This window comes from Hippoglossus stenolepis, chromosome 3 (assembly GCF_022539355.2).
Source record: "Hippoglossus stenolepis isolate QCI-W04-F060 chromosome 3, HSTE1.2, whole genome shotgun sequence".
Taxonomy (NCBI): Eukaryota; Metazoa; Chordata; class Actinopteri; order Pleuronectiformes; family Pleuronectidae; genus Hippoglossus; species Hippoglossus stenolepis.
This window is the reverse complement of record NC_061485.1, coordinates 19,876,239-19,901,581: the sequence shown is the minus strand read 5'-3', so window position 1 is coordinate 19,901,581 and position 25,343 is coordinate 19,876,239. Positions and strand designations below refer to the sequence as shown.

The following is a 25,343-nucleotide window of genomic DNA, read 5'->3' as shown; positions in this document are numbered from 1 at the left end:
GTGCTAGAACCCAAACAGCAGTCCCCATCCATCCATCTATTATCCATACAGCTTATCCTTTGAGGATTGCAGTGGGGCCGGAGCCAATCCCAGCCGACAGCCGAGAGGCAAGATACACTGGGACAAGTCGCCGGAGCATCACAGGGCCGACATATAGGGACAAATCACCAATCACCAACCTAAGAGGCGTGTCTTTCAACTGGCTAATGAGGCCCGAGTACCCGAAGAAAACCCACACACACACACAACAGGAGAACATGCAAACCCCACACAGCACCACTGTGCCACCCACAGCAGTTTGCTCTCCCTGTTTAACTGTTTTCCCGAGGGAGACTATGGAGACATGATTTATTAACCACAGACCCCGCAATGATGACATCACCGCTGGTAGTGCATGTCATTTTGGTTCCAAAGACCCAGGATTCATTTAAAAAAAACATTCTGCCTATTTATTATAGAATTTCCATGTTAGGAAATTCTGCTGCTCTGACAGAAGTGCAGCTGAAGCCAACAGAGACATCAAGATGTCATTTTCTTTACCCAAAGTCGGAATAAGTAAATTGATCTAAAAGACACACAGAGCAGATTTTAATGTAGTTTACATGCATGTATCATAAGATCCTTGAACCTTCATAATACTCGCAATAATTCAGTTCCTTTGCTTAGAAATGGGTACATAACAAAATGAATCATATCTTCTCTATGTATCCCATCTTGCTTATTCAAGCCACTGTGGAGACAGAAACTGAGGATAACTAGGAAGATATTTATGGGAAAAAACGTCCAAATTGGAACAACTCAGAAAGTCAGCACAAATTTTGGTACATGACTTGCCGAAATGTTGAAATCATATATGTAGAGACATAGCGGACTAAAGTAAATATTAGAAACTGGTTAAAAATTCATGTGTTGCATATCAGTTTTTGCATAGATTTTTTTCATATGGTATTGGGTTGCATTACACATAGAGTGATCTAGATCATTATTACATTTATTCATTAGCAGTAACTCTGATTAGTTAGTCAGTTAAAACAATATTTCAAAAATTAAAAAAATTGTTTAAATGCTCTGAGCAATAAAATACATCTCTTTTTGTAGCATCCATGTTGTTTTCACAATGTGACTTCAAATGAACACACCAGTCAGAAGAGCAGTGGCCAAGTAAGGTAATTAGATCATTAGAAGAGCACATGAATGCAGCACGAGTGCACTGGCTGGTGTGTGTCTGTGTCGTCAAACAGTCCCATCAACTGTGAGACAGATCCAACAATGAAGCTGGTAGTTTTCACCCAAGTTTGCAAGTGTTATTAAGCCGGATGATCTATTTGACATGTATTATAAAGTATAATCTCATTTAATCAAGTGGTGCTGTGCTGCGGTCCGTTAGAACTGGACAACAGGAAACAATGGGAGACAAAAGCTGGATTGTGATGCTCTATTTAACAGTTCAGTGCTGCTGGCCAACTTGTCTGCTGCCTGTCAGTTGACCCATCTGTATTGTTTAATCCAACAACTGCCGTAAAGACAAAGACAAGCTTGCCTGAAACCATCACCACTCCCTCGTCGCCAAAACCAGTATCACAATGAATTATTACACTCGATGTGTTCAACAACAACACTGCGATATGACTGAATAGCCTTCTTCTTGTTTAATAATGTGACCTGAAAATGGGATTTGCAGTCGTCCGTGTGGGACAAAAGCAGGGCAGCCCACAAATAATCCAGCGTGGAGGCCAATTTTCCATTTCAGCAACCAGAGAGAAGCAGCTTTACGAAGACGGGCAAATACATTATAAAGTGAAGGCAGCTAAATGGTCCCACAGACAAGTGGATTTAATATATTCTCGATTCGGTTTAACAGCAAATCTCCTCTTTTATCCTGACCCTCACCACAAATGAATTGCTGGAGCATTGTGGGAAGAAGAGTTTCCTGAAGCTTTGGAGATGTCGGAGAATACTCAATGGTTCACAGCACATCACTGAAAGCATGGCTTGAAATATTTCAATTATGGCCACAATCAGGGCTGAGCAATTAAACAATCTATAATTAACACAATATCATTTTAATCAAAAGCAATATAATAAAGGTTCAATAATATCAATATATTGCTTATGTATTGTGCACCACAGTCAGGAGGTAAAACACATAATTAATCTACATCCGATCTGTCACATGTTTTTCTGTTTATCAAGTGTTTGTGATTTTCTGCTCACATAGAAGAGTTTAAAAAAACCACAACCACTCAGGAGCAACAATCTGACTTTAAACTTAAATAATAATGGACATTTATCCTGATAATTATCAAGATCGACTGATATGAACATGTTTATCTTGATAGAATTTCTGTCCATATCGTCCAGTCCTGACAGCAAATGTGAAAAAAGCATTTTAACATGATCTCAGCAGAAGTGAACTCATCCCATACACACTGTTAGTCTTAGTTACATCCCACTTTTTATTCACCACATATTTCCTACATTGAATAAGTTAGATATCCTCCAAATGAAGATAGAGCAGAGCAACACACACGCTTGTCTCTGAGAGTCAACACAGTTTTAATGAGTAAAGGAATGAGTGACAGGCTGAACCAGCAGCTACATGTTTATTAAGATATTATTGCTGAAGTCATCAAATTCTGCTCCACTAATAGGAAGTTGTATTCTGAAAAGGACCAGTGAAAAGACTCACCCTGCTGTCAGCCGCAGACAGAGATGTTGACCAGTGTCCACATGTTCTCACACTGTCTCACTGACTCTGTCTTTTGTTTGGACTCTGTTTCTGAGCCTGAGGGAGGCGTGGAGCCATGTCTGCTGCTGCCTTCACTGAGCCTCGGACAAAACAGCTCCACAGAGAAAATGTGGATTTTGGTGCACATAAAGGGATAGTTCACCCTGAAATTATCATTATCTACTCACCACTTTGCCGATGGAGGGGTGGGTAAAGTTTTTGAGTCCACAAAACTGTTCACAGCAGACATTTAGGCTAAAACTATGGTGTAAATGACCTTGTTTCTGGGGCGAACTATCCCTTTAAACTGCTTACAGACATGTATCAAACTCCTCCTGACATTCCCTCGGAGGGGATGTATGTGTGAATGCAAATGTCCGATTGAGAGCCTCCGGACTTTCTCTGGCCAGTACCCTGGTACAAAGTCTGCAGAAAGTCATGAGGAGCAGATGTGAGAGGTGAGCAGGAGAAACTCTGCAGGATTCACCTTGAGCGAGTGGGTGTGTTGATAACGTTTGTAATGAGTGACAGACGCAAAAAGGAAAACAACGAACAAAAAAAAAATGAGAAAGCAGTGCCACACATCCCGCTGTGCATGAGTAAAAGGCAAACTGCGGATAAACTCCGGACCCAGAAAAACAAATTTTTACCCATACACATGTTGGCTTCTGGTTTCAGTTTCAGTTTTAATCAGATAAGTTCAGTATTTAATTAAATGAATAATTAAATAATTTGTTGACAATTTGCACAGACTTTTACTTTTGCCTCTATAATTTCTTAAATGCTTTTCTTGCGTTGTGAATGTGTTTGAAGCTACTGAATAAATGAAAAATACTACTCTCTTGAAGGCAGCACAGAGTATTTTGAAGAGTGGTGAAAAGCGCCACCATGTGGATGCTCAGTGATATTAACAAGCACATGATATATCCAGGCTCTCTTTCTGAAATGGAGAGTAGTCAGATGTCAACAAACAAAGCTTCTAATGTGTCTCATCTCTAAATCCACAGTTCCTCTGGTGAAGCAAACTCAACAAGGTGGGAAGGCAATTGCACAGTGAATGTTTGAGCTGTTATCCCCTGTCATAATTTGAATTGTAATACATTTATTTGAGGTTTTATGATACTGCCAACCCTCCCGAACATCATGATTTTGCAGTCCACGATAAACATCTTTTTTCTTAGAAGAGAGTAGCTGGTTTTCAGATTGTTACCTGTGTGTGAGGGTCGGATGCGTGGTCTGTCTGTCCCGAAACGCTGCAGAAAAAGTGCAAGTTGTTTCTCCTTTGGGGCTTTGTCCAAGCCTGTTGCTATCAGGTAAGAGCCAAACTGCTCTTTCCACGTCTTCCATTGGGTGGAAAGGTCGTCTAGCGTGGGCAAAAGAGGCTGCGTTTGAGCTAAAAATACTGGTGTGTGCATGTTGGAGGACTAGTGTCCACCCAGGACCACTGCTATGAAGATCATTCAAAGTAATGTAATGGAAAAAAAAAAAGTGGGCCCGTGTGTCTGAGTCAGTCTGAAAAAGGGTGAAAGCCTCGCAGAAATGATCAAGATTTAATTATCAAATAAATAACCATTACATTTACAGTATATTGAATCTATTATACATCTCGACGATCTCAGCTGGGCAACACATAATGCATCATGTTAGAACTCTTCTATTGTCCCTATTTATATGGTTTTTTTGAGGTCAAATATATGAACAATTGAGCCAGTGACTCACCGGTGCTGGTGCTGTAGGTGCGGACAGTGGTGTCAATCGGAGGGTGTGAGCAGCTCGAGTCTATGGAAGCCGTGTCGTCGTCTTGGGAACAGCCGGCCTGGATGGCTCTCAGGTAGCTGTGGCTGCGAGATCGGAAGCATGTGGGCATGGGCAGGTCTGGAGGCTCTGGGTTGTCCTGAGAATGGGAGCGGGAATCTCTGTATGTGGAGTCGGAGCTGCGGTCCTCATAATTACTTCTCATGTCCAGGTCCCGTAGCTGGAGAGAAGACAGGATAAGATTGGAAAAGACATCAGCTGCTTTCAGACATGCACTGAACTCCAGATGTTCTCCTGAGGGGCTGTATGTGAGATTGCAGATGTCAGAGTCAGTGGCTACAAACAATGCCCCCTGGCAAAAACTCCGGCTAATGTCTGAATGAGCTCATGTGAGAACACAGCAAGAGATTTACTGGAGGATTCAAGGTGAGCGAGTGGGCGTGTAGACAACGTTTCTATCATGTTACTGAGGCAAAACTAACTAAAAAAAAAGAATACATCCCATTTGAAGTTACATCCTGCCTTCTGCCTGATCTAATCAGACCCAGCCCCTCGCCTGGACACGGACAATCTCCTGCTATGTTCCTCATGTGAAAGGAAAAGTCTGGAGAAAGTCCGGACCCGATTGTCCAGACATTCTCCTGCGGTCATGTCTGAAAACGGCTACAGTGGTGTGTTTAAAAATAAAGAAAGTGAGTGAATGGGTTGATTTTGCCCACGGTAACTGGAGGTGACCAGCAGCTGCTCAGCTGAGTGTGTCTGTTAATGACACTCTCCACCTGGGAGACAGAGTTGATGGGATCCAATAAAAATGGCACAAAATTGTCAAAGGTTTAACTGTGTGAAAAACTACAATAGTAGTGGAAAGCACAGAGTTGTACCAGTGTTGCTCTTAGCATTTCCCTCAGGCTGGGTCTGTGGATGAGATGTCAGTTCACCATTAAAATGCATTTTCCTCTTTTGTTTGACATTTCTCACTTGGCCAAGTCTCTAAGAGCTGCCAACTTTAAGAAAATGAAAGAAATTCCGAGGCAGCAGACAACACTTTGAAAAGTTTTAGTACGGTTGTATGTTTTACACAGCAACTGCAGGCTCCGAAAGAGTGAGTCATTTCTGAGGCTTCTTTTGTAGAGCAGCCTCGCAGATGAAGGGGTTTCATATTCTGTTGGTCGACAGAAGCAGCCCGAGAAAGACTCGTAGCAAAAATGGGTGTAGCAAAAGTATTTTGTCGGTTCACTGACTGGTAATAAAAAGATCTAAGGGTGTAAGAGCAGCAAGAGAAGATGTGGGGTTACAGCTACACACATTTTGAAGTCGTTTTATAGTTGTGGCTATGGATGATTGTCAGTTTTCTCTCTTTAAATTCATTTAGTTGTAAAAACACAAGTTGACCTCAACCAGTTCCAGTGATAATGAATATTAAATGTGCCTGGGATGCCGCTGTGCATGCAAATCAAGGCAATAAATTAGAGCACATTTGTCATAATGCAGAGACGTGTCAGAGATCGGGTGCAAATCCTTCACTAATAGCTCGCACTGCCTCATTTGACTGGTTCATTGAAAAAGATCAGAGCTGCTCCGCACAGCTGTTCATCATCCCAGTGACCTTGTCAGTGGGAGGCTAATAGCTCTTATGTAAGTCCATGAATTAAACTTAAAACTACCAATGTCACTCATTTGGCTTGCAGGTTTATAATCGTTAATGTGTGACACGGTAGGAAAACAGGGTTGCTTTGTTCATATGACGCTGGTTTTATGAGCGTCGATCAGGCTGCGTCTGTGAAAATGCTGATTCTACGATGGAAACGAGGGCAGCTCACGGCAGACAAAGGGGCTCTTTGAAAACCACTGCTGATTTGAAAGAAGAACGTTTGCCAGGAACTAAGTGATGCAAATTATAAGCAAGAAAAAATGGACCCATAACTCATTAGAAAGAAAATGTATATGCAAAGCTAGAAAGAAAAGGGGAAATCATTATTTGGCGTCTGCTGGATCGAGCACACACAGCATTATACGATCCGCGTCTCCAGACCAGCACTGACCTGTCCCATGCAGCTGCGCCGGCCCAAGGTGCTGCAGGCCTGGCTTAATTCATCATCGTCCCAGTGTGGCAGAGACAAGCCTGTACCCTCGATGCAGTCAAGGTTGTCAAGGCTGCGGTTATTGGAGAGCTCTTGGAGAGATGGAAGACAGCTGGACAGAGAGTGAGAGGAGAGGAGAAACAAGAGAAATGAGATAAAGGAGATGTGTTGAAGATGTGAAACATAAGGAGGAAAATGAAAAGCTATGTCAGGAGCGCATGAGGAAAACAGAAGGCATATGAGGACATGCAGGGAAACATGAAAGATCAGCAAAATCAGGAATTGAAAGAGCGATAGGAGCGTAGGGTTTTCATTCAACTCATCCCTTTCATTTCCATTCTCATTTGGAAGCGTTAATGTGCCCCAAATATAATCTGAATTACTAAGTGGAGCATCTGATCTGCATGCAAAACCAGACACGTGCACAGCTCACAGTGTTATCATGGTGCCAAAGCCAAAGAACAGGTGCAGGTTTAATTGAAGTGTCTCTAAAGTCATGTTTTACATATTCTTTGTTGGCACACAATGATTGTAAGATGTCAGTAGACCTCCGGCCATGTTCTTTGCACAAAGATGTCACTTCAGTCCCTCATCTAAATAATGTCAGACCCACTTAGCACCTAAAAGCGCCTGGCAGATAGTTACAAGCTTAATGGTAATTGTCAGTTGTTGGTAACATGGCATGAATTTGGCAGCTGGAGTTGCTACATACATCTGAGGGGGGCAGTGCAAAGCCAGCAGTGACAGATCATCCAAATCAGACAGAAGTGTTTTGCACCACGCCCCTGAGATGTGACTTAAAGACCTATCCACCACTGACCTGCTCATTGACCTGCCCAGCTGGTGCAGAGAGGACACACTGTGGAGCGGAGACCACAGGGCGTCCAGCTCCCCCTGCAACAAGGCGTAATCCAGGGTTCTGCTGCTCGCGCCAAATCAGGGGGCAGCAGACCAGGAAGTGGGGTTGGATGGTCAGGGATTGGCAGCGGGAGGAGGATTAGTCAATCACCCATGCGTCAGGTAAGAATTAATTCTTAAATGTCTAAACACAGACTTAAAATTGTTCTAGAAACTATTATTTATGCCTGTTGGTGTGTGTATGTGAACAAAATAACCCAACTACGAATTGATGGTTTCTCACAAAACTTGGTGTGAATATTACTGGGGGGTATCTTTAGATTAATAATTTTTTAAGCTGACTGTGGTCAAAAGTCAAGGTCAAGCTTATGTTGATCTGAAATGTAATAGCCATCATATAATCACTCAATTATTATTGATAAGGCATTATATTTTGTATTATAAAAAAGTTAGCATTGCCTGATTGTTTATACACAACACACAATCAGTGCATGAATCCCTCTGATTCATGTATATATGTGGAGGGGAGGTGCGTTTTTTTAAAAATTTAATTAAAGAGTCTGAATATTGTGTGGAATGGACATTTTAACACTTATGATTACTTATGTTGACTTCACTGTATCGACTAGAAGCAGGGGACATGGTCTGTGAAAGCATGAAACCATGTGGCACCAGCCCAAAATACCTTGAATCATTAAGCTTTTGTACATTTCTGGGGCCAGTGTGATTTCAGATAGAAATTTAGAAACATATTTATCTCAGACGGCAGATGTCAACGCAGTCTGCTCTGTGTGGGAACGGCAGTAAGAAGGTAAATCATCGCTGAGGTACGTGACATGTGGAGGACAACAGGAGTCTGACACCACTTAATTCCATACATGAGTAAGCACAGCTGGGATTATGTGGGTCCATGTTGAATGCATTTGTATTTTCCTGCTTTCTGGTGTAGTGAGGCTGTGTGAAGTGGTTTTCCTTCTCGTTCACCATCACAAAAGGAAGTGATTTAACTTTTTTATTTTAAATGTTGACAGGTTATACCAATTAGTATTTCTAACTGCGTGTCCTTTGAAAATAAACACTTTTTTAGCCCAAGATTTAAAGACTCAATCATTAGCTTTTCATTCAGGTATATTTACATACAGATTATCACTGGAGCCTTTAACTTTTAACATCCTTTTTTTTCTTACCAATCCTGACTGTTTTATAGCTGTTTCCAAAAAATACTTTACATCATTACACATATTTCTTCTTATCCATTTTTTTTATGATAGCCTTTTACATTTGAAGGCCTGTCCATCATTTTAAAACTGATAGCAGGCCACAACCCTGTGAAATGTACTCAGTTTCGCCTTTAACGTTGAGCGTTCATATGTACTGCGTAATAAAGCACAGCTCTGTGTCTCGGTCTGTTCTCTTACTTGCGTGGGGGCAGCTGGTCGCTCAGAGACTGCTGCGTAGCCCTGAGGTAGCTCTGGCGGCGAGCAGCAGATTTCGGAGAGGGTTTCGGGCTTCCCTCCGAGTCATCGCTGTCTTCGATGTCTCCCATGGCCTTTACGTAGCTGCCACTGCGCATCCGCCGACATGGGATTTCATTGGCACCCCCGCTGTGGCCTAATGTGCTCCAATCACCCTATAGGCAGCATTAAGAGGCTCAAATTAGTCTTTATCGATCTTAACTCTGTATCACTGCACTGTAGGATACTTTGAAATTCAAATGAACTAACACATTGGAATACTCTGCAAATATAAATTCAATGTACAGTATACAATGCAACTTTTATCAAGCATTACATTCACTCACCCTTCGTCCAACCTGTAGGTAGTTGCAGGTTAGTTCTTGTTGGCAGGATTTGGACTTGAGCATGGACCTGTCCAGAGTAGCTGAGCCCTTCTGGATCACCGGCCTCGGCTGGCCCATGTTCAACGTGGACCAGGTCCCTCCTTTCATATAGTCATTGTCATTTATCACCATAGCACCTGTTCTACCTTGTCCTCCACCTCCTCCACCCCCAGGCCCAGGAGGTCCCTGATACTTCATCTCATTGCTGCTTTTGGAGGAGCTGATGGTGTTGTAGCCGCTGTGGATGTACCTGCTCTGGCTCTCGTGGCCACTTGGACGCCCTAGAGTCATCATGGCCATGGTGTTGTGGTAGCTGCTCAGATCACTGCTGTCCAAATCATCTGAGCTCCAGTAACCCGACATGTTGGAGCGTGGCCGTCTCTTGGCAGTCGCCTCTGATTTTGTACCCCGATCTTTACTTTTGGATCTGCGACTCTGTTTCCCTCCGTCCTCAGTGCTTGACGAGCCTCCACCGCTGCCGGTGGAGCGTCCATTGATATTTCCTTTCATGTTCTGGCTTTCCAGTGACTGGGACTTTGCAAAGAGCTTCTGCACTGAGTGCAGCATGTAACGAATGCGACCAGGACTGTCTGTGCGCTGCTTTGCAGCAGCAACAGCAGACGACCGATGGAACTGCAATGTGCTGAATCCATCATGCCCTGCAGATAGCTGCTTGTCAAACTCCAGCAGACTGGGGGGTGCCTGGCTCTTGGTCATATGATGTGATATAGTTGCTGAGCCACTCGTTATCATAGGTGTTCGTCCACTCAACCCTGCCATGCCCATGCTTGTTCCCATGCCCATAGACATGGATGGCCCCATGGTCCCTGTACTTATCCCCCCAATACAGTCCCCAGGTGGGGAGAAGTCTGACTGGTCGTAGGAGTTGTAATGAATCCTGGGGAAGGTACTGCTGTTTGACAGCTGGTTGTTGAGGGGCAGCATGCAGTCTTGTGGATAAGAGTCTGGGTTGGCTGAAGGGTAGAGGTGGGGGTCCATGGTGCCATAGTGGTCCATTGAGGGGCTCAGCAGGTAAGGGCTGCGTGGCAGGGTGCTCGTCTTGTGAGGGTAGAGGGCCTCTGGGTGGCCTGAGGAGGGATCACGGGATTCAGACAGGTGTCTGTTACGGTTGGTTCCCAACCCTTTCATGGTGGTGAGGAGGCCCGACCCTCTAGAAGACCCCCAGGCCAAGAAGAGTTGACTGATGAGCTTGAGCGTTACTCCTAGAAAACAGAGACAAAAACAGGACAGGAAAATACGGCATGAAAAAGAGAGAAGAGGCTCTGAATTCGTTAAAGTAGACACTCAATAGCGCCTCTCAGCTCAGCAACACAATCACGCCCACTGATGTGCCAGACCAGACAACAAACCGGCGAGCTGTGGGGCTGTGGGGGAAACACTGTGGACAGTGAATGAGCCAGATTTCCACTGCCTCCCACAGCAAACATCTGTTACGCTGCTGCAAATGAATAGATAAACAACATGTGGAAGAAAGACAAGCTACAGCTAATGTGAGAGGGCACATATCATGCGTAAAAGAACAATTGCTCGCAGTCATCTGTAACTCCAGACACCTCCACAGCAATGTGGAGCTTCACAGCAGCCAGTCAACAAGTATCTCATCTTTTTTTTAATTATATTCAGAAAAAGGACGTCAGAAGTAGAAGAATTAATCACTGTCCAAACATTTTCATTAATGTGCAAAAATACACTCGCAGCATTTTACATTGAATTATGTGCCAGCAAAATAATCCAAACAACATACCCGCTGCCTCCCTGCATATTCTACAGGTTAGCTGTCACACAAAACAGTCACATTTTTGGGAGATCCCTTTCTTTCAGCCTGTCGCACTCTGTCTCTGCCCAATAATCCATCTGTTTCAGTTTCTCTCCTCCTGCTCCTCTGTTCCCTCTCTCTCCTGTTCCCATCTCCGGTGGGGATCCGCTGGCACTGGTCACTGAGCTCCGGCCCTATCTTTACATGGCGAGCCAAGGATGCCACGCAGACTGTCACAGTGAGACCAGTGAAAAGGATTTGACCAGCAGGTAGTGGGCGGCGGGAGTTGGCAGCTACAGTTTTCCTTGTCCTCTGTAGTAAAGCTGTGCTAATGCCCTGGCAGGCAGGGCTGTGAGGATGGCACGATGGATGACAATGGGAGGGGAATATTATGTAAAGGTAAAGCAAAGATGGATACCGGCTTTTATGGAATTAATTCATTGAAAAATGTATCTGTCTGTAAAAGAAAATCAGGGAACCGCCATTCAAACAGACAGAAACAACTGATTTAGGCCTCTTATCAGAGAAGGGAGACATTTATATGTTCAGCAAAACAAACTCTTATTATTATTCAGTGTTCTGGTTTAAGAGGTTTATTTTATTTTATATTATTTTATTCAATTTATGATAACTTCTCCTCATTCCTGCTGGACTAAAGGAGCCCTCCTCTTCAGGACGCACGTCATTGTTGAAAGTCAGTCTCAGTTTGCTTCTTTTTCTTTGTTGGTATAGTTACATTTTAACGGGTTTGGGACAAAATATTATCTGAAACTCCACAAATTAATCTTTTATTTTACTGCAGCAGCTTGTGGACTATAACCAGGGAGACTTTAGAGGATATTAATGATTTTCTTGCTATTTAAATGTTCCCTGAATTTCTTATTAGTTTTGGCAGCTGTTGGAGGCTAGAAGAACCCTGGCAGCTCTCTGACATTATCAGTTTTCATAATTCAAATACCTAATACAGTTTCTTACATATTTAATACAGTACACACTAACCTATCCTCTCTATGGTTGATAATTAATACAACGCACAACATAAGATTCTGATTGGAATGAAAATATATTAATATATCATATATTGTTGAGCGGATTTCTGCAGATTTCCATGAAGTAAATTAAAGCTTTTCTGTAGATATCTTTGGCCACTGTGGCAGGACAGCATTTAGGTGTGATTCACACCTGTGAAAGATGGAGAGAGAACGGGGAAAGACATGCAGAAAAGTTATAAGTCGGAACTAACACCTCTGTATGCGGGGCGCCCACTCATCCCCAAGTACATTTTATCTTCATTTTCCAGAGGAAATTAGATGAGTAGGACAACGAATTAATGAAAATTAATATACATGTATTGGAAGCAGCCGTACACAACCACAGACCAAATTTGCGGGCATATCCTCTAGTTGCAAAATGCTATGCAACAACCAAAGCTGCAACTAGGGGACAGTAGTAGCAACTACTTTCGACCACTGTCCCATTCTTTAATATTAAAAATCAAATAGGAAAATGCCATGTCCTGTCTCAAGGAAACAAATGTAAATCTGCTTTGCAGTGCAGCAAAAGGGCAATTTGAGTTTATAAAGTAATATATATATATCATAATTTCTTTGTCAAACTCTGTAGGAAGGATGTTTTCTGAAAAAATGCATATATCTTCTCCCCTTCATTGAGCTAAAACCAGTAGAAAAGGGGAGAATTATTACAGTGACAGGAAGCAGCTCACTTTTAAGATTCCACTTCACTTGCAGGCCGGTGTGACCTGATTGTGATTCGCTGTTTCAGAGGAGGAACTGAACTGTATTGTGTTACCTTGCCTTTACATAATGTCTGCACACATCCCATTACTTTTACACACTTCTAGCAATTAGGTGAATCAAAAAAAAAAACTCCATATAATTTATAAGCCTGGCTTTCATGTTCCCATCATCAGCATGCTGCAGGCACAGACTCATTTAGTGTCATTAACAGAGCCTCTCTGAGTGCCATCTCCGCTGATAGGGTCAAATCCTCTAAATCCTTTTACACCACATTAGCTAACTGCCTCATATCCCGCCGTGACACGCCACTCAGCTGAGCTTAGCATACCCTCCTCAATGTGTCAGCCATCGCAACTCCAAATGACAGTGATAGAGGCATTATTAACGGCGGCGGGATCGTAAACTTTTACGCTGCCAGTCATACATGGAAAACATTTTACCACGTTCAGAATTCACATTTGAGCATTTTATGTTAATGATCTGTAATTGAAGATGATTATACTGTAAAATTTGAAAACACAAGTAATATATAGGTAGAAGAAATAGTATTTTCCTTTATAGAATAAGACCTACAAATGGCCAAGGTCAAAATAACTTTTTGAAGCAAAACAAACAACCCAATAAAATATATATTTTTTTGTCTTTTTTAAAAATTATTAATCGATAATGAAATTCTAGTTAACTGTAGGTTATTTAACACAAAATATTAGAATATAAAGTTGTAAGGTGTTCATAATTTCACTGACATGTAATGAAAACAAAGCTTGTTCTATTCATTGGTTTATTGATCCCTTTGTCAAATAATGTAAAAATGTCTAAATTCAATGTGTCCACTGGACCCAGCTCCTTTTGGAAAATGGTTATATTCAGTCGTGGTTGAACAACATGGCGACTTGAACACACCAGGATGAATCAACATGCCTGGAAGTCCCTGCAGGTTAATATGGTTTATGTTACACAGGGTAAAAGGAGCAGTGTGAAAATCCCTCCTACAGCTGCTAATGTTTATGCGTCATGTATAACCACTGGTGTCAGCACCTACAGTAGTAATCCTCATACAGTAGCACTACAATGTAATGTTAATAGAGGTCGAGAGGCATTGACCCTCAGGGAGAAGAGAGAGAAAAGGATTTAGGTCAAGCTTCTGCCTTCATTAAAGTAGAAAAGTGTGTGTGTGCGTGTGTGTGTGCAGCACTCAGAGATAATACACATTTCAAAATACAAATAAGTGCACACAACTCCATGAATGTGTCTGTTTGTGTGTGTTTGTACACCCTGCTTGGATCGTCTGGTGGCTGCATCTCCCTGCCTCGTGCACCGGGGGGAGCTGCCATCTGCTCCTTCAGTGGGGAAAGGGGCGTTTGGATCCATGTCCAATTCATGACCTTATACTCATTCCCTAAGCAACCACAACCTGAGAGCCACAGGCAGTTTATAATACCAACCAGAAGAGGGCGATCACGGTCAATACAAGTTGGAGTGTGTAGCTGCCAAGTTCCATAATTTTTTGATGTTTTCATACAGCAAGTAGGGAGGTTATGGGAATACTGGGAATACACGTCAGAATTAACAGAATCAATAATCATTCGTAGATCATGACAGACCATTGGAGATGTGATGAAGAGGAATGTGTGAATGTCAAATAATGCTTCAATAAAGACCAAAAGTAAAAAGGTCATATCTGACACTATTTGTCTCGATAGCACTCAGTATCTTTTCTAATGATGTTCATAAATCAGGGAGTGACGGTATTCAGATCCTTTGTTTAGGGTTAGGATTCATAAAATGTAAAGTAAATGTAAAATACACTGTAAATACAAATTTGAACATAATCACTTCAAATATATTAAAAGTAAAAGCAATTTTTCTGCAGAAAAATGTCCCGTCCAAGTGAGATAAAATTAACTATGACATTATTAGATTGTTTATACTGATGCATTACTGAATAAGCAGATTTTTACCATTGTGGCAAGTTATGGCAGAGCTAGTTTTAACTTATTTATATCACCTATAGTTTTAGTACAGTGGTTCTATGTCGGGCCTTTTCCTACAAGAAGTCTGACCATGAGATGAATAATGGGGTAGAGATGAAAAAATTAGCTGTCCCAATGTTTTGGGCTGAAAATGCTTGGATGGCATAAAAAAAAGTTGTTAAATAGCCCATCAAAATAAAAGTTTAAAATACTTGGATCAATTTTGATTTAAAAAACCTAAACCAGTTGAACCATAACAAGAATCTTCATGTCAACCCTGAGCCTTTCCTCTATTTCCCTTCAGTAAACTCCCATCTGTCAATCTGACAAGCAGTTAAAACAGATTTCATCCGTTCCATTTGCACGATTCACATATCTCCTGGCATGAAATTGTTCCTAATTGAAACTGAAAGTGAGAATTTCTTCTTTCCAAACTAAGCCACATTGGAAATAGTAAAACTGATTGAAATGTCTCTGTTTGGTCGATGTCATAACTTGTGAGTGGCCAGATTTTTCAACTAGTGTCCAGTTTGTAGATTGACAAGCCCTTGGGCGGCCAGATTTAGATTAGAGGCTGTGCAAAGGACATCATCCTCTCATCTGAGCAACACAGGCGGTTTGTCAGAGCACAGCTCAGTCATTCAGCCCTGAGCCCATCTGCTCCATACAGGCTTACAGCGATGCCCGGGAAGACAGGGGGCAGTTATGTGTGTGTGTGTGTGTGTGTGTGTGTGTGTGTGTGTGTGTGTGTGTGTGTGTGTGTGTGTGTGTGTGTGTGTGTGTGTGTGTGTGTGTGTGTGTGTGCATCCACAGGCGGTGTGTGTTACATGTAACAAGACAGACGAGCGCTCACAGGCTGCTGGTGATGAGGAAGGGACAGGAGAAGGTGAAGGAAAAGCTGTGGGGAGAAAGGTGTGGCTTTTGACGGCAGTGGAAATGAAAGCAATGTAAAGGGAACGAGAAGGTGTGAAAATTAGTAAATGTGCCGTAAACTGGGGAGATGGAGAGGAAGTATAAAGAGGCAGAGTGAGACGAGGGACGGGGAGCGGCAAGAAAGGCTGCACGGAGGAGGAAGAATAAAAAGAGTGATATGAAAAGGAAACGAGCCAATTTTTGTGGTTGATTCGAGGTAATCAGACAATAGCGGAGGAGGAGATGTGTGTCAGTTAGCAGTGTTCTTTGCATGTGTTTATCCCGGAGAGAAGTGTGAGCTATAAATGAGTGTGAATATGTCAGGCGTATGTGTGTGTCAGATAATAACTGTCTCGGACTACTTGAGAAATGAGACATTCCTTTTGCTTTGATTCAAGTTATGGTGCTTCGTTCCTTCAAGTGAGAAGTAATTGAATAATTTGTCAGTCACTGAACGCCTCTGAGTGTTTGCGAGCGAGCACACGCACACGCACACGCACACACACACACACACACACACACACACACACACACACACACACACACACACACACACACACACACACACACACACACACACACACACGGCCTTATATGTATGTGTGTCATGTAATTAATAATAAATGGCGTACGTGTGCGTGGGTGCGTGTGCGTGTGAAGCAGGCTAACCTTGTCCTAATTACACTCTATCTATTCCATCAGTGCTGTGCCGTGGCCTATTTTCAAAGCTATAAATTTACCACTCTCCCCTCTGTTGTGATAGATGACCCACTCATTTTAGCCCATCTCTGAAGACTGCGAGCCAGAAAGAATTCAGTGGAAGACAGTGGCACCACTTCACTACCTATTATGGCACGGGAACTTTCCATGTCCTCCTAACTATTTCTGGCTTTGAAGTTGGTACATTAAAGGAGTATGGTGTTGTTGGTGTTTTCTTAGGATGAGGAAAAACCCAGCTAAATGTGCCACCTGGAGATGTTGAGAGTGTTACGAGTGTTTCACATTTAAAAGAGCGGCTCTGTCTTGTTGCTACAGTGTAGAGGTTATTTATGAATTTGCAGAACTGACTCTCACAAAACGTGTTAGGAAACTTGTGGGAGACAAGCATCTTTCCTCTTTAAAAACACTGAGCAACTGAGCTTATAGTTATTCTTCTTTCACTGTTGCTAACATCTAATAAGCCTGCAGGGGGGGCAAGCGAAAAGGCAAGAGGTCAATTAAATGTCACATTTGTATGTAGTTCAGGTCTTTAAATACATTGTTGCTGTCAAGTAAAAACAATGTGTGTAGTTTTTCAACTACATCGTAAATCACTCTTAGACCAACGGCACACTGGGTTAATCCTACACAACAGGATGTGTTGTTCTTTTAATCCAGTAAAATGTTAAATATTCTACACAAATGTTGGTTCATACTAACTTGAATTTGGGGTTCATTCTACTTCATAAATAGGTTATTCCACAAGTTTCTTATTAAAAAATCTTTACTCTACAAGTCTCATTCATCTATTCTATCACACATCATTTACACGTCACATCTGTCAGGGGCAATCTGGGGTTCAGTGTCTTGCCCAAGGACACTTCGGCATACAGACTGAAGGAGGCGGGAATTGAAAACCAACCCTTTGGTTAATTGACAACCCGCAACTGTCCAAGTGAGGGTCTGCAGACTTTCTGCAGAGTTTCTGGCCAGTCTCCTAGTAAAAACTCAGCAGAATGTCTGAAGCAGCCGGTGTGAGGAGATTCGTTTCGGATGCAAAAAAATAAAAAATAAAAAAGATACAAATATTTCAGATTTTTGATGAAATACGTCACAAGAGCTTAACTGCTACGCCAGCAGCTGGGTTACAAAAAACTATCCAACTCCCAATAAATAACCCAGAAAATTGTCCAAACAAGCTCAACCTCACATTTATGTGGATAAAGTAACATTTTTCTGAGTGTAATAAAGCACTGAGGTGCTGCCTGCAGCTCCTTGATGAGATAACCTATCCTGGTTTGCATGTAAACTATAGTGTTGATTTGAGTGGTTTCTCCATTGACTTTATAATCCACACAGTCCACAAACACAGAATTGCTCTGTAAATATTTGCTCTATGGTTCAGGTCCAAAGCCCAAAACAATACATTGGTATAAACCACAGCTACTGTGGTCGGCGGCAGTTATGGTGGCCATGTTCCAATATAACCCATCCACTCCCTCCACTCTGACCTTGTCTGTGTCCCTTTGTGATTCTGCTGGGACAACCTGCCTGGAAGTGTGAAGACAACTACAAGTAATAATAAACAGAGGAAGAGTCACAAAGAAAAGAATCGCTTCAAATGAACTAGCGACAAGCACAGCTATTTAAAAAGAGATCGCGATAAAACATTAAAGGATAATTTCAGATCTGACTGTGTCTGTCTTAATACAACACTCACGTGTCTATATGTTTATTTTCTTTGTGATGATTCCTCATGTACTGGCTGCTGATCCCTTAATACCATATTGAGCCATTTTCAGACAACGTCCTTAAACTTAGGTTTGGACATTTTGAGTTTACCTTTCACATATGAAGAACACAGCAGGTGACAGCCGGGGTCAAACATTAGTAACAACAGAAAAATCTCCAGAACATTCAGGCAACGGGAGGCATCTCGGTAGAGCATGCAGGAGGCAGGACATGATGTATAAATTCTGCTGAGGAAATCACGTGTTTTTGTTTACAGCACATTGATGTCGGCCCTCATCGCCAAAGGCTCTTGAATCTTATTGTCTTTTCAAGGTGACAACTTCTACGTGAATGACTCCTCTACTTCATCCTGAGATACTTGTTTTCTTCCATTTTTGCGTTCGTCACGTGTTAGAAACACCATCAACATGCCATGTGCTTGAATTTTTCTGTACATTTACCTGCTGTATTCTCACATGGGCTCACTCTGACATTTTACTTGGGGGCTAGCGGGAACAGTTCCAGAACATGTCTGGATTAACTGACTCAGAGATTTGCGTTCTCATATACAGGCCGTCTGAAAACTTTTAGGAAAAGGTCCAGAGTTCAGTGCATGTCTGACTTCAGTGTAAGAGATTGGTCACAAAATCCAGTCTTTGTTCTCTGCACCCACACATTGACATGCTGTTCAGTAGAAGCTAATAAGTTGCTTCAGCCGTGCAAGATATGGCGAAATCAAGTGGAATTCTTCCAAGGTTACTTCTAAGGCTTCTGAGGATGAAAAGTCTCTTTGTGTTTCCACAGTGTTTTTTTGCTGAGCTGCTGCAGAGAGAGAGAGAGAGAGAGAGAGAGAGAGAGAGGAACCAAGAAAGAATTTAAAAATGTCTTTTAACTTTGGAGGATACCAACTTGATTTGCTGAGAAAAAAAACATATGTACTCAGCAAAAGTGTACTCAATAAATAATAAATATGCAGGAGGCAAGAGTAGTGGGTTATCTTATTGAATTAGGGTCACGTTAGAAAGGATCATACACTGAACTATATACTAATATCACCAGTTTTAAGCTGAAGACATTGTGGGCAGACGTGGTCTACTGCAACTTAATTTGAGAGTGTGTTTTTTTTATAGCTGGGAGGGACACGGGGTGGGTGTCTCTGGCTGGGTGCAGTGAAGCACAGGGCGAGGCAGGGAGGGAGGGAGGGAGAGGGTTGTGGGCTACAGCTGTGGCCTCTGTCTCTAGACTTAGGGCAAATCAGAAGGACTAATGCAAACAGACACAGAGGCGTGCACATATGCACACACAGACGCTAACCCATTTTTATGAATGCACATATATTAAGGAGCTTGAATGCAAGGACACCATTCAGACACACTCTCGCACACACAGCAGGGAGCCACTTTGAAGGCTACATCAATATGACTACGTTTCCATTTGAAAATTCATCGACTCTGTTGGAGGTACGTCTGGCATCCATGCTTCTCCTGATTTTTAGAGAGGCTAGGACGTAGACATTTGGAGACGCTGCTGGCCCCTTTTTAGTTTAAAAACACCAGGGCTGTGTTTTAGTCTGGACTCGCAGAAACGATGAGCGCTTGCTGATTGGGTCTCTTCGTCGGTCACGATGTCACCTTCGCAGATTCATCAGGCTCCTCACAAGCTATTATTCGAGCAATCTGAGACAATTCCCGTGTCCAGCAGGACAGGAATGCCCTCACTGACACACGCGTGCCCAGTGTATGTGAGTGGTCACGTGATATGCGTTTTCAGGCGTGTTAGTATGGACAGGGATTAAAACTGATACAGAGCCAAAACGCTTGTGTGGACACTGTTGTTGCCTGTTGAACGCCATTTTCAGACGAACACTTAGCAGCATGGATGTTGCCTAAAATTTGAGGTGAACCAGAATGCAAGACATTGTTGAAATAAGGGGGAAGAAGAGGTTAGATATGTTGAGTGTAAAACTTTGCAAGACCTGAAAGCTTTGATGAAAGCTGCCTCCATGTGTGCGAGCTACGAACAGTCACCCACAGTCTGTCATGATCAACGACAGCACAGCTATAAATCCCACCAGGATAAGCCCTAAACCCTCACCCACTTCAAAATGCCCTTGGCCTGACACACAATAGCCATAGTTAAATCTAACACATCCACGCAGCCTTGATCCCCGCGGAGGAAGATGTGGTGCAATGAGATTTCCTGCTATGGACGGAAAGGGTGAAAAGTCACTTCCTGTCGAGATGCGCAGGGTGGTCACGTGACGAGAGGGGGACATTTGTACCCTCTGGATGCCAAGTGGGTCAACGCTGCATCCGTGCCACTCAATCGCCATGTGACATCACAATAATACCCTAATGGCCATCTTTCAACCTATCAACCCGTCAACTGCCCAGGGATGAGCCGTTGTCCTGACAACAGTCATAAAGCCAGCAGGATGGGTGGAGAGGGTCCGTCCTCCCTTTTATATCACACAGAGCTCTGACATTTAGAAGACGGGATCCACAGCCCTCAGAATATGTGATAAAGTCACATGGATGTATCACACAACATGCCCCTGTGTGTGCAACATGCATTAGAAAAGAATCCTCTTTGTGTCTGAGCACAACACATCCTGGAGAAGGAGAACGTCCTCTTCGAGCAGGTTGTGATAACAACATGATTTTCTGGCCCCACACAGGCTGTGGCTGAGTGTTTGTTGGACCAAAGCCACATGAATCCATTTCCAGAAAACGTGCTCAGACGAGTGGAATGTTTTCTGTCCAGCTGAGAGTCAAAGTAAACTGGTGGCTGATGAACAAAGCGGAGTGTCGAGCAAGTCAAAGACACAGAGACACTACTCGGCTGTAGCTCTGTGCCAGCTGGATACGTAAGTAGGCTGTTGATGGACGACGAGCCTCCATTTCCTCCCACTGTCCAGAAATGAAGCTAAAATATCCTGGATATTGAACGCTGCCATCTTCAGCTGTCAACCATAACGATTCACCCCGTTTTAAGCATCAAATAACAATTAGCATTTATATCAGTGTGATTAGAACTACCTAAACTGACAGAAACCATCTTCGAGAAAAAATAATTTGATGTGTTCTTTGACCTTTTAGTTTGGTCCAAGTCCCATCCACTAAGATGGAGGAGCAGGGTTTCCCCTACGACCCGCCACTACAGAATTATTGCCGCTGCTTCTTCAGGATCAGGGCAGACGCACATTATGAATCTGGTATCATTGCACTGTGCTGTGTCACCCTGCTATGTCCTCCCTCCTCACTCCCCTGCTGACCTGCGCTCACTTTACATGTTAACAATAAACACTCATCACAAGTTATTAGGATCTGAACAGTACTGAAGTTTATTTTGAGTTTATTTGACTCGCTCTAGAGTTTATGAGACACATATTTGAACTCATTGAAACAACATTTTGCGCGCAGGCAATTCACCTGCTACACACAACGGGAGATGTGAGGTGCACAGCCAGGACATCAGGGTTAAAGTGACTGGAACGATCCCGATTCATGATCCGACATCATTGATTAATAACTAAATAAATGTGATCGTTTCGCCGTGATCGCCGGCCTGCTAAGAAAAATCCTAAACACTGAGGAGGCAAGATTTCTGACCTACACGGCAGCCAGCCACCAGGTGGCGATCGAGGTGCTTCATATTCACTTTTGAGGAGCTGTCATATTGTCCATCTTTATACGCAGTCTATGGTTTGAAATAAAATGTCACAGAAACTCACAGAATTGAGGCTTGAGAGCTTGAGAAACCATTTCTAAGTTACTTTAAGAAAGCCTGGTTGCTCCTTCGAGGTAAACAAAAGACTGCAGTTGAATACGGTCATGGACATAAGATGTAAAGGAGAATTAAAAGGATTATAGGAAGACTTACACTAGGCACTTACACGATGTCAATATTTGATGACAGACGTTATTGACATGGGTTGCTTTAAATGTAATTGTCCACAGTGAATTGATAAGACAGCATTTTCTCCTTTCCTTTTAAAAAAAGTGGTCCAGTGTCCCCGATGCCACTGGAGACAAGAAAGGAAGCATTGAAGCACCTTTCCTTATGTGTCTAGAGAAGTGGACCAGCTCTTATCATGGCTGTCACTGCCATATACTTCTGGGTCATTTCACAGTGAAGGTTGCAGCGCGTCCTGAGCTCAAATAGTCTTAATCATCTTTACGAGTTCATCTATGACTTCTAGAGAATTTCTTGCCCCACTTCTTTCTCTCTCAACTCCTTCTCGTAGCACCAAATCAAGCAAAGTACAGTGTCATGATATAAAACATGCCCTGTTCCTGTTTTTTGGGAAGGTGAAATGGCTCTAATCATGTTTTAGAACCCATGGACATGTTCCCCGAGAGAAGTTTAACAGGAGGCAGTTAAAAAGGGTTTTGCACCATGGAAAGAAAAAAGAGGAAAATGTAATTCACATTTTTAAGCAAAGGAATAACTAACAATATCTGGATTTACAAGCCAACACCGAACAGCTGTAAACAATGAAATAAAGGTGTGTTACTCTGCTGTGTGATTTGTACATTAAGAGGCATTTTCATTACTTTATCAACAGTCTCCTATAAACTTTCCCTCCGACTGTGCTTTGAATATCACCACTGAGGCTCATCACCTTGTTAAACTGCACTGGAGCAGGTAACGTGCAGCTCTGCTGAAAATTACTTCGCAGTGAGAGACGATGTTGACCTTGACAAAGTAACAAGGAGTGACATTAATTCGATTTTTATTATACGTTATACGTGTGCTTGCGAGCGAGTTTATCCTCACACATATTAGAACATATCCATCTAACAAATGTTTTCTCTGCAGTGACTCAACTAAAAATACACAGATTTCAGAGGTAGCAGCACGTCTCGTCTCTTGGGGAAACCAGCTGTTCATCTATGCTTTTTAGGCATCATAAATAACAAAAGGCAGGAGGAATGGGGGAAAAAAGGATGGGTCATGCCTCATATTAAATATGTTTGCACGGAGCAAATTAAGGTGCACCCGATCTGACTGTTATCAACACACATCTGTCCCATACATATGGGCTGTAGGGACCTATTAAACCTACCAGTATGTTCAGGTGGCTGTTATCACCCTTTTATTTGATGGATACATGGATGAATGGAAAGATGGATATAGATAGACGGACATGATAGATAGATAGATAGATAGATAGATAGATAGATAGATAGATAGATAGATAGATAGATAGATAGATAGATAGATAGATGGATATGATGGATGGATGGATTGACAGATACAACAGACAGACAGATACGCTCGATCGACCGATACGATTGATAGTTAATTAAATAGATAGATAGGTAAATACATAGTTACAAAGATAGATAGATGATAGACAGACAAAAAGAAAGAAAGACAGACAGAAAGTTTTGTAAAGCCACGAAGTAATAGCAAATAAACTGAATTCAGTTTATATCAATAATCATTTTTTGGGATATATTCAGTGGATACATATTTGCAACCCTATTTTGTAAACCGTGAGAATAATGTGGTGGATTTCTGATTTGTGTCGAGCTGCCCTCAGATTATTTGAAGTAAAACAAGATCTTTACTTTATGTTTGCATAAATCAACTAAAATCCCAAACATTTGATATATTCAGTAGATATACATTTTTAACCTACTTAAAACCTTATTTTGGAAAACGAACGTAGTGTGTTACTGCACGACTCCAAACATATCTGAAATAAAACATCTTTACTTAATTAGAGGCAGCAGTAAATGGTTTTATTAAAAAGTGATTCCCAGGATACAGTATATTCAATGTGTAGGACAGTAAGAGATTGTGACACTGTCCTGGTCGTACTGAAAAACATTGGAATGCCTGTTTCTTACTGTCTGCACACACAAAGGCTTTTTAAATAGCACAGAATGAGCACTTGCAAGTGTTCAGTCCGAGCAAAATGCACGTGTGTTGAGAGATGAGAGAAGAGACAAAAGAAGTTCGACACTGTGATTCAGTGAAATTGCCACAGCCTCCTTGTGTTTGTGTGCAGACAGCTAGAGACAGTTATGCATCAATCACAGCTGTCCTTTGCAGCCCCGCTCTGCTCCCGACATTCTCATTCACACCGCGAGCTCAGCTTTGATCATAGTGTTTCAGCAACGCGGTCGAATCCATTCTGCCTTTCCTGTGTGAAGCTACCTATCGATTTGATCATCCCCCGGCAAACGAGCACGTCTCACCTCCTCAAAGACGAGAGCATGACTCCACCACAGTGAGAGTTGTATGATTAATTTGTTATCATGTGCACCTTTTGTGCACGGCTACTGTGACTGCAACCTCCAGATCCAGTCCTAACACCTCGTGCATGGCCTATAGTGAGTGTGATGTCAGCTACACCCTCTCATGCTCCATGCTATGGAGACTCCCATCTGGGGTCTAATGGGAAGGAGTGAGCGGAGACCTGTGATTGGAGCGTTCTGTTATCTTCTAACCACAGCAGCACGGCTGGCAGGACCCCCTGTTCCTGCAGAGAACTGGCGATATGTGTGTATGTGTGTGGGTCTGCCGAGGTGTCTGTGTGTGCATGTGTGTGAATGCCAACAAGTATATGCGTATGCTAATGCATGTATCTCCGAGTGCACGTGTTCTCATGTGATATAGGACGTGTGGCAGCTGTTAATATTTGAGGAAACTACACTGTGTAGGTGTCTGTGTGTGTGTGTGTGTGTGTGTGTGTGTGTGTGTGTGTGTGTGTGTGTGTGTGTGTGTGTGTGTGTGTGTGTGTGTGTGTGTGAAGGGATGCAGGACAGTGGCTTTGACATTGTATGTGAGGTTTGCTCATGTGTGGGTGTAATCCTTACATTGAATCTGGTTCAGTACTAAGTGCACAGGTTTACAGCTCCATTCCAATGACAGATCGGAGAAGCAGCCAAATAAAAACCTTCTCAAGCCGAACTGAAGAGGCAGATCATGTTCATGAGGATGTTGATGTTATTTGTGCAACTTGTAGAACCCCATCAAACACAACATTCACTCCTATGAAGCCCCAGAAAGGTCACAGACGAGGATTACTTTAGCTTTACCATGTCATACATTTGCTTTATGTTGCCCATTCCCATTACGCAACATCTTCATGTCATTATAGGTGATATTTCATTGCATTATAGTGCGCAGACAACTGTATCTGTGCCGTCGTCCTGTATTGTAAGTAACGCAAGGGTGTTGCAAAATAACGTATATTTCAGTATAAAGTATTTCAAAAG

General features: G+C 42.5%; 1 protein-coding gene across 5 annotated transcripts in view; it reads right to left on the bottom strand.

Annotated features, from left to right (window-relative positions):
- Nucleotides 1-25,343, bottom strand: part of dlgap4b (discs, large (Drosophila) homolog-associated protein 4b) — a 113,608-nt gene that overhangs the window by 15,358 nt on the left and 72,907 nt on the right. For 2 of the 5 annotated variants that reach the window (XM_035152836.2, XM_035152833.2), the window contains exons 4-8: nt 9,224-10,485; nt 8,841-9,052; nt 6,526-6,676; nt 4,448-4,703; nt 3,939-4,091 (exon numbers count right to left, since the gene is read on the bottom strand). In XM_035152836.2, coding sequence (XP_035008727.1) covers nt 3,939-4,091; nt 4,448-4,703; nt 6,526-6,676; nt 8,841-9,052; nt 9,224-10,411 — 1,960 coding nt within the window. In that variant the 5' untranslated portion in view covers nt 10,412-10,485. Of the gene's footprint in view, nt 1-3,938; nt 4,092-4,447; nt 4,704-6,525; nt 6,677-7,384; nt 7,487-8,840; nt 9,053-9,223; nt 10,486-11,027; nt 11,252-25,343 lie in introns of those variants that run through there. The other 3 variants (XM_035152837.2, XM_035152834.2, XM_035152835.2) reach the window with 3 other exon arrangements.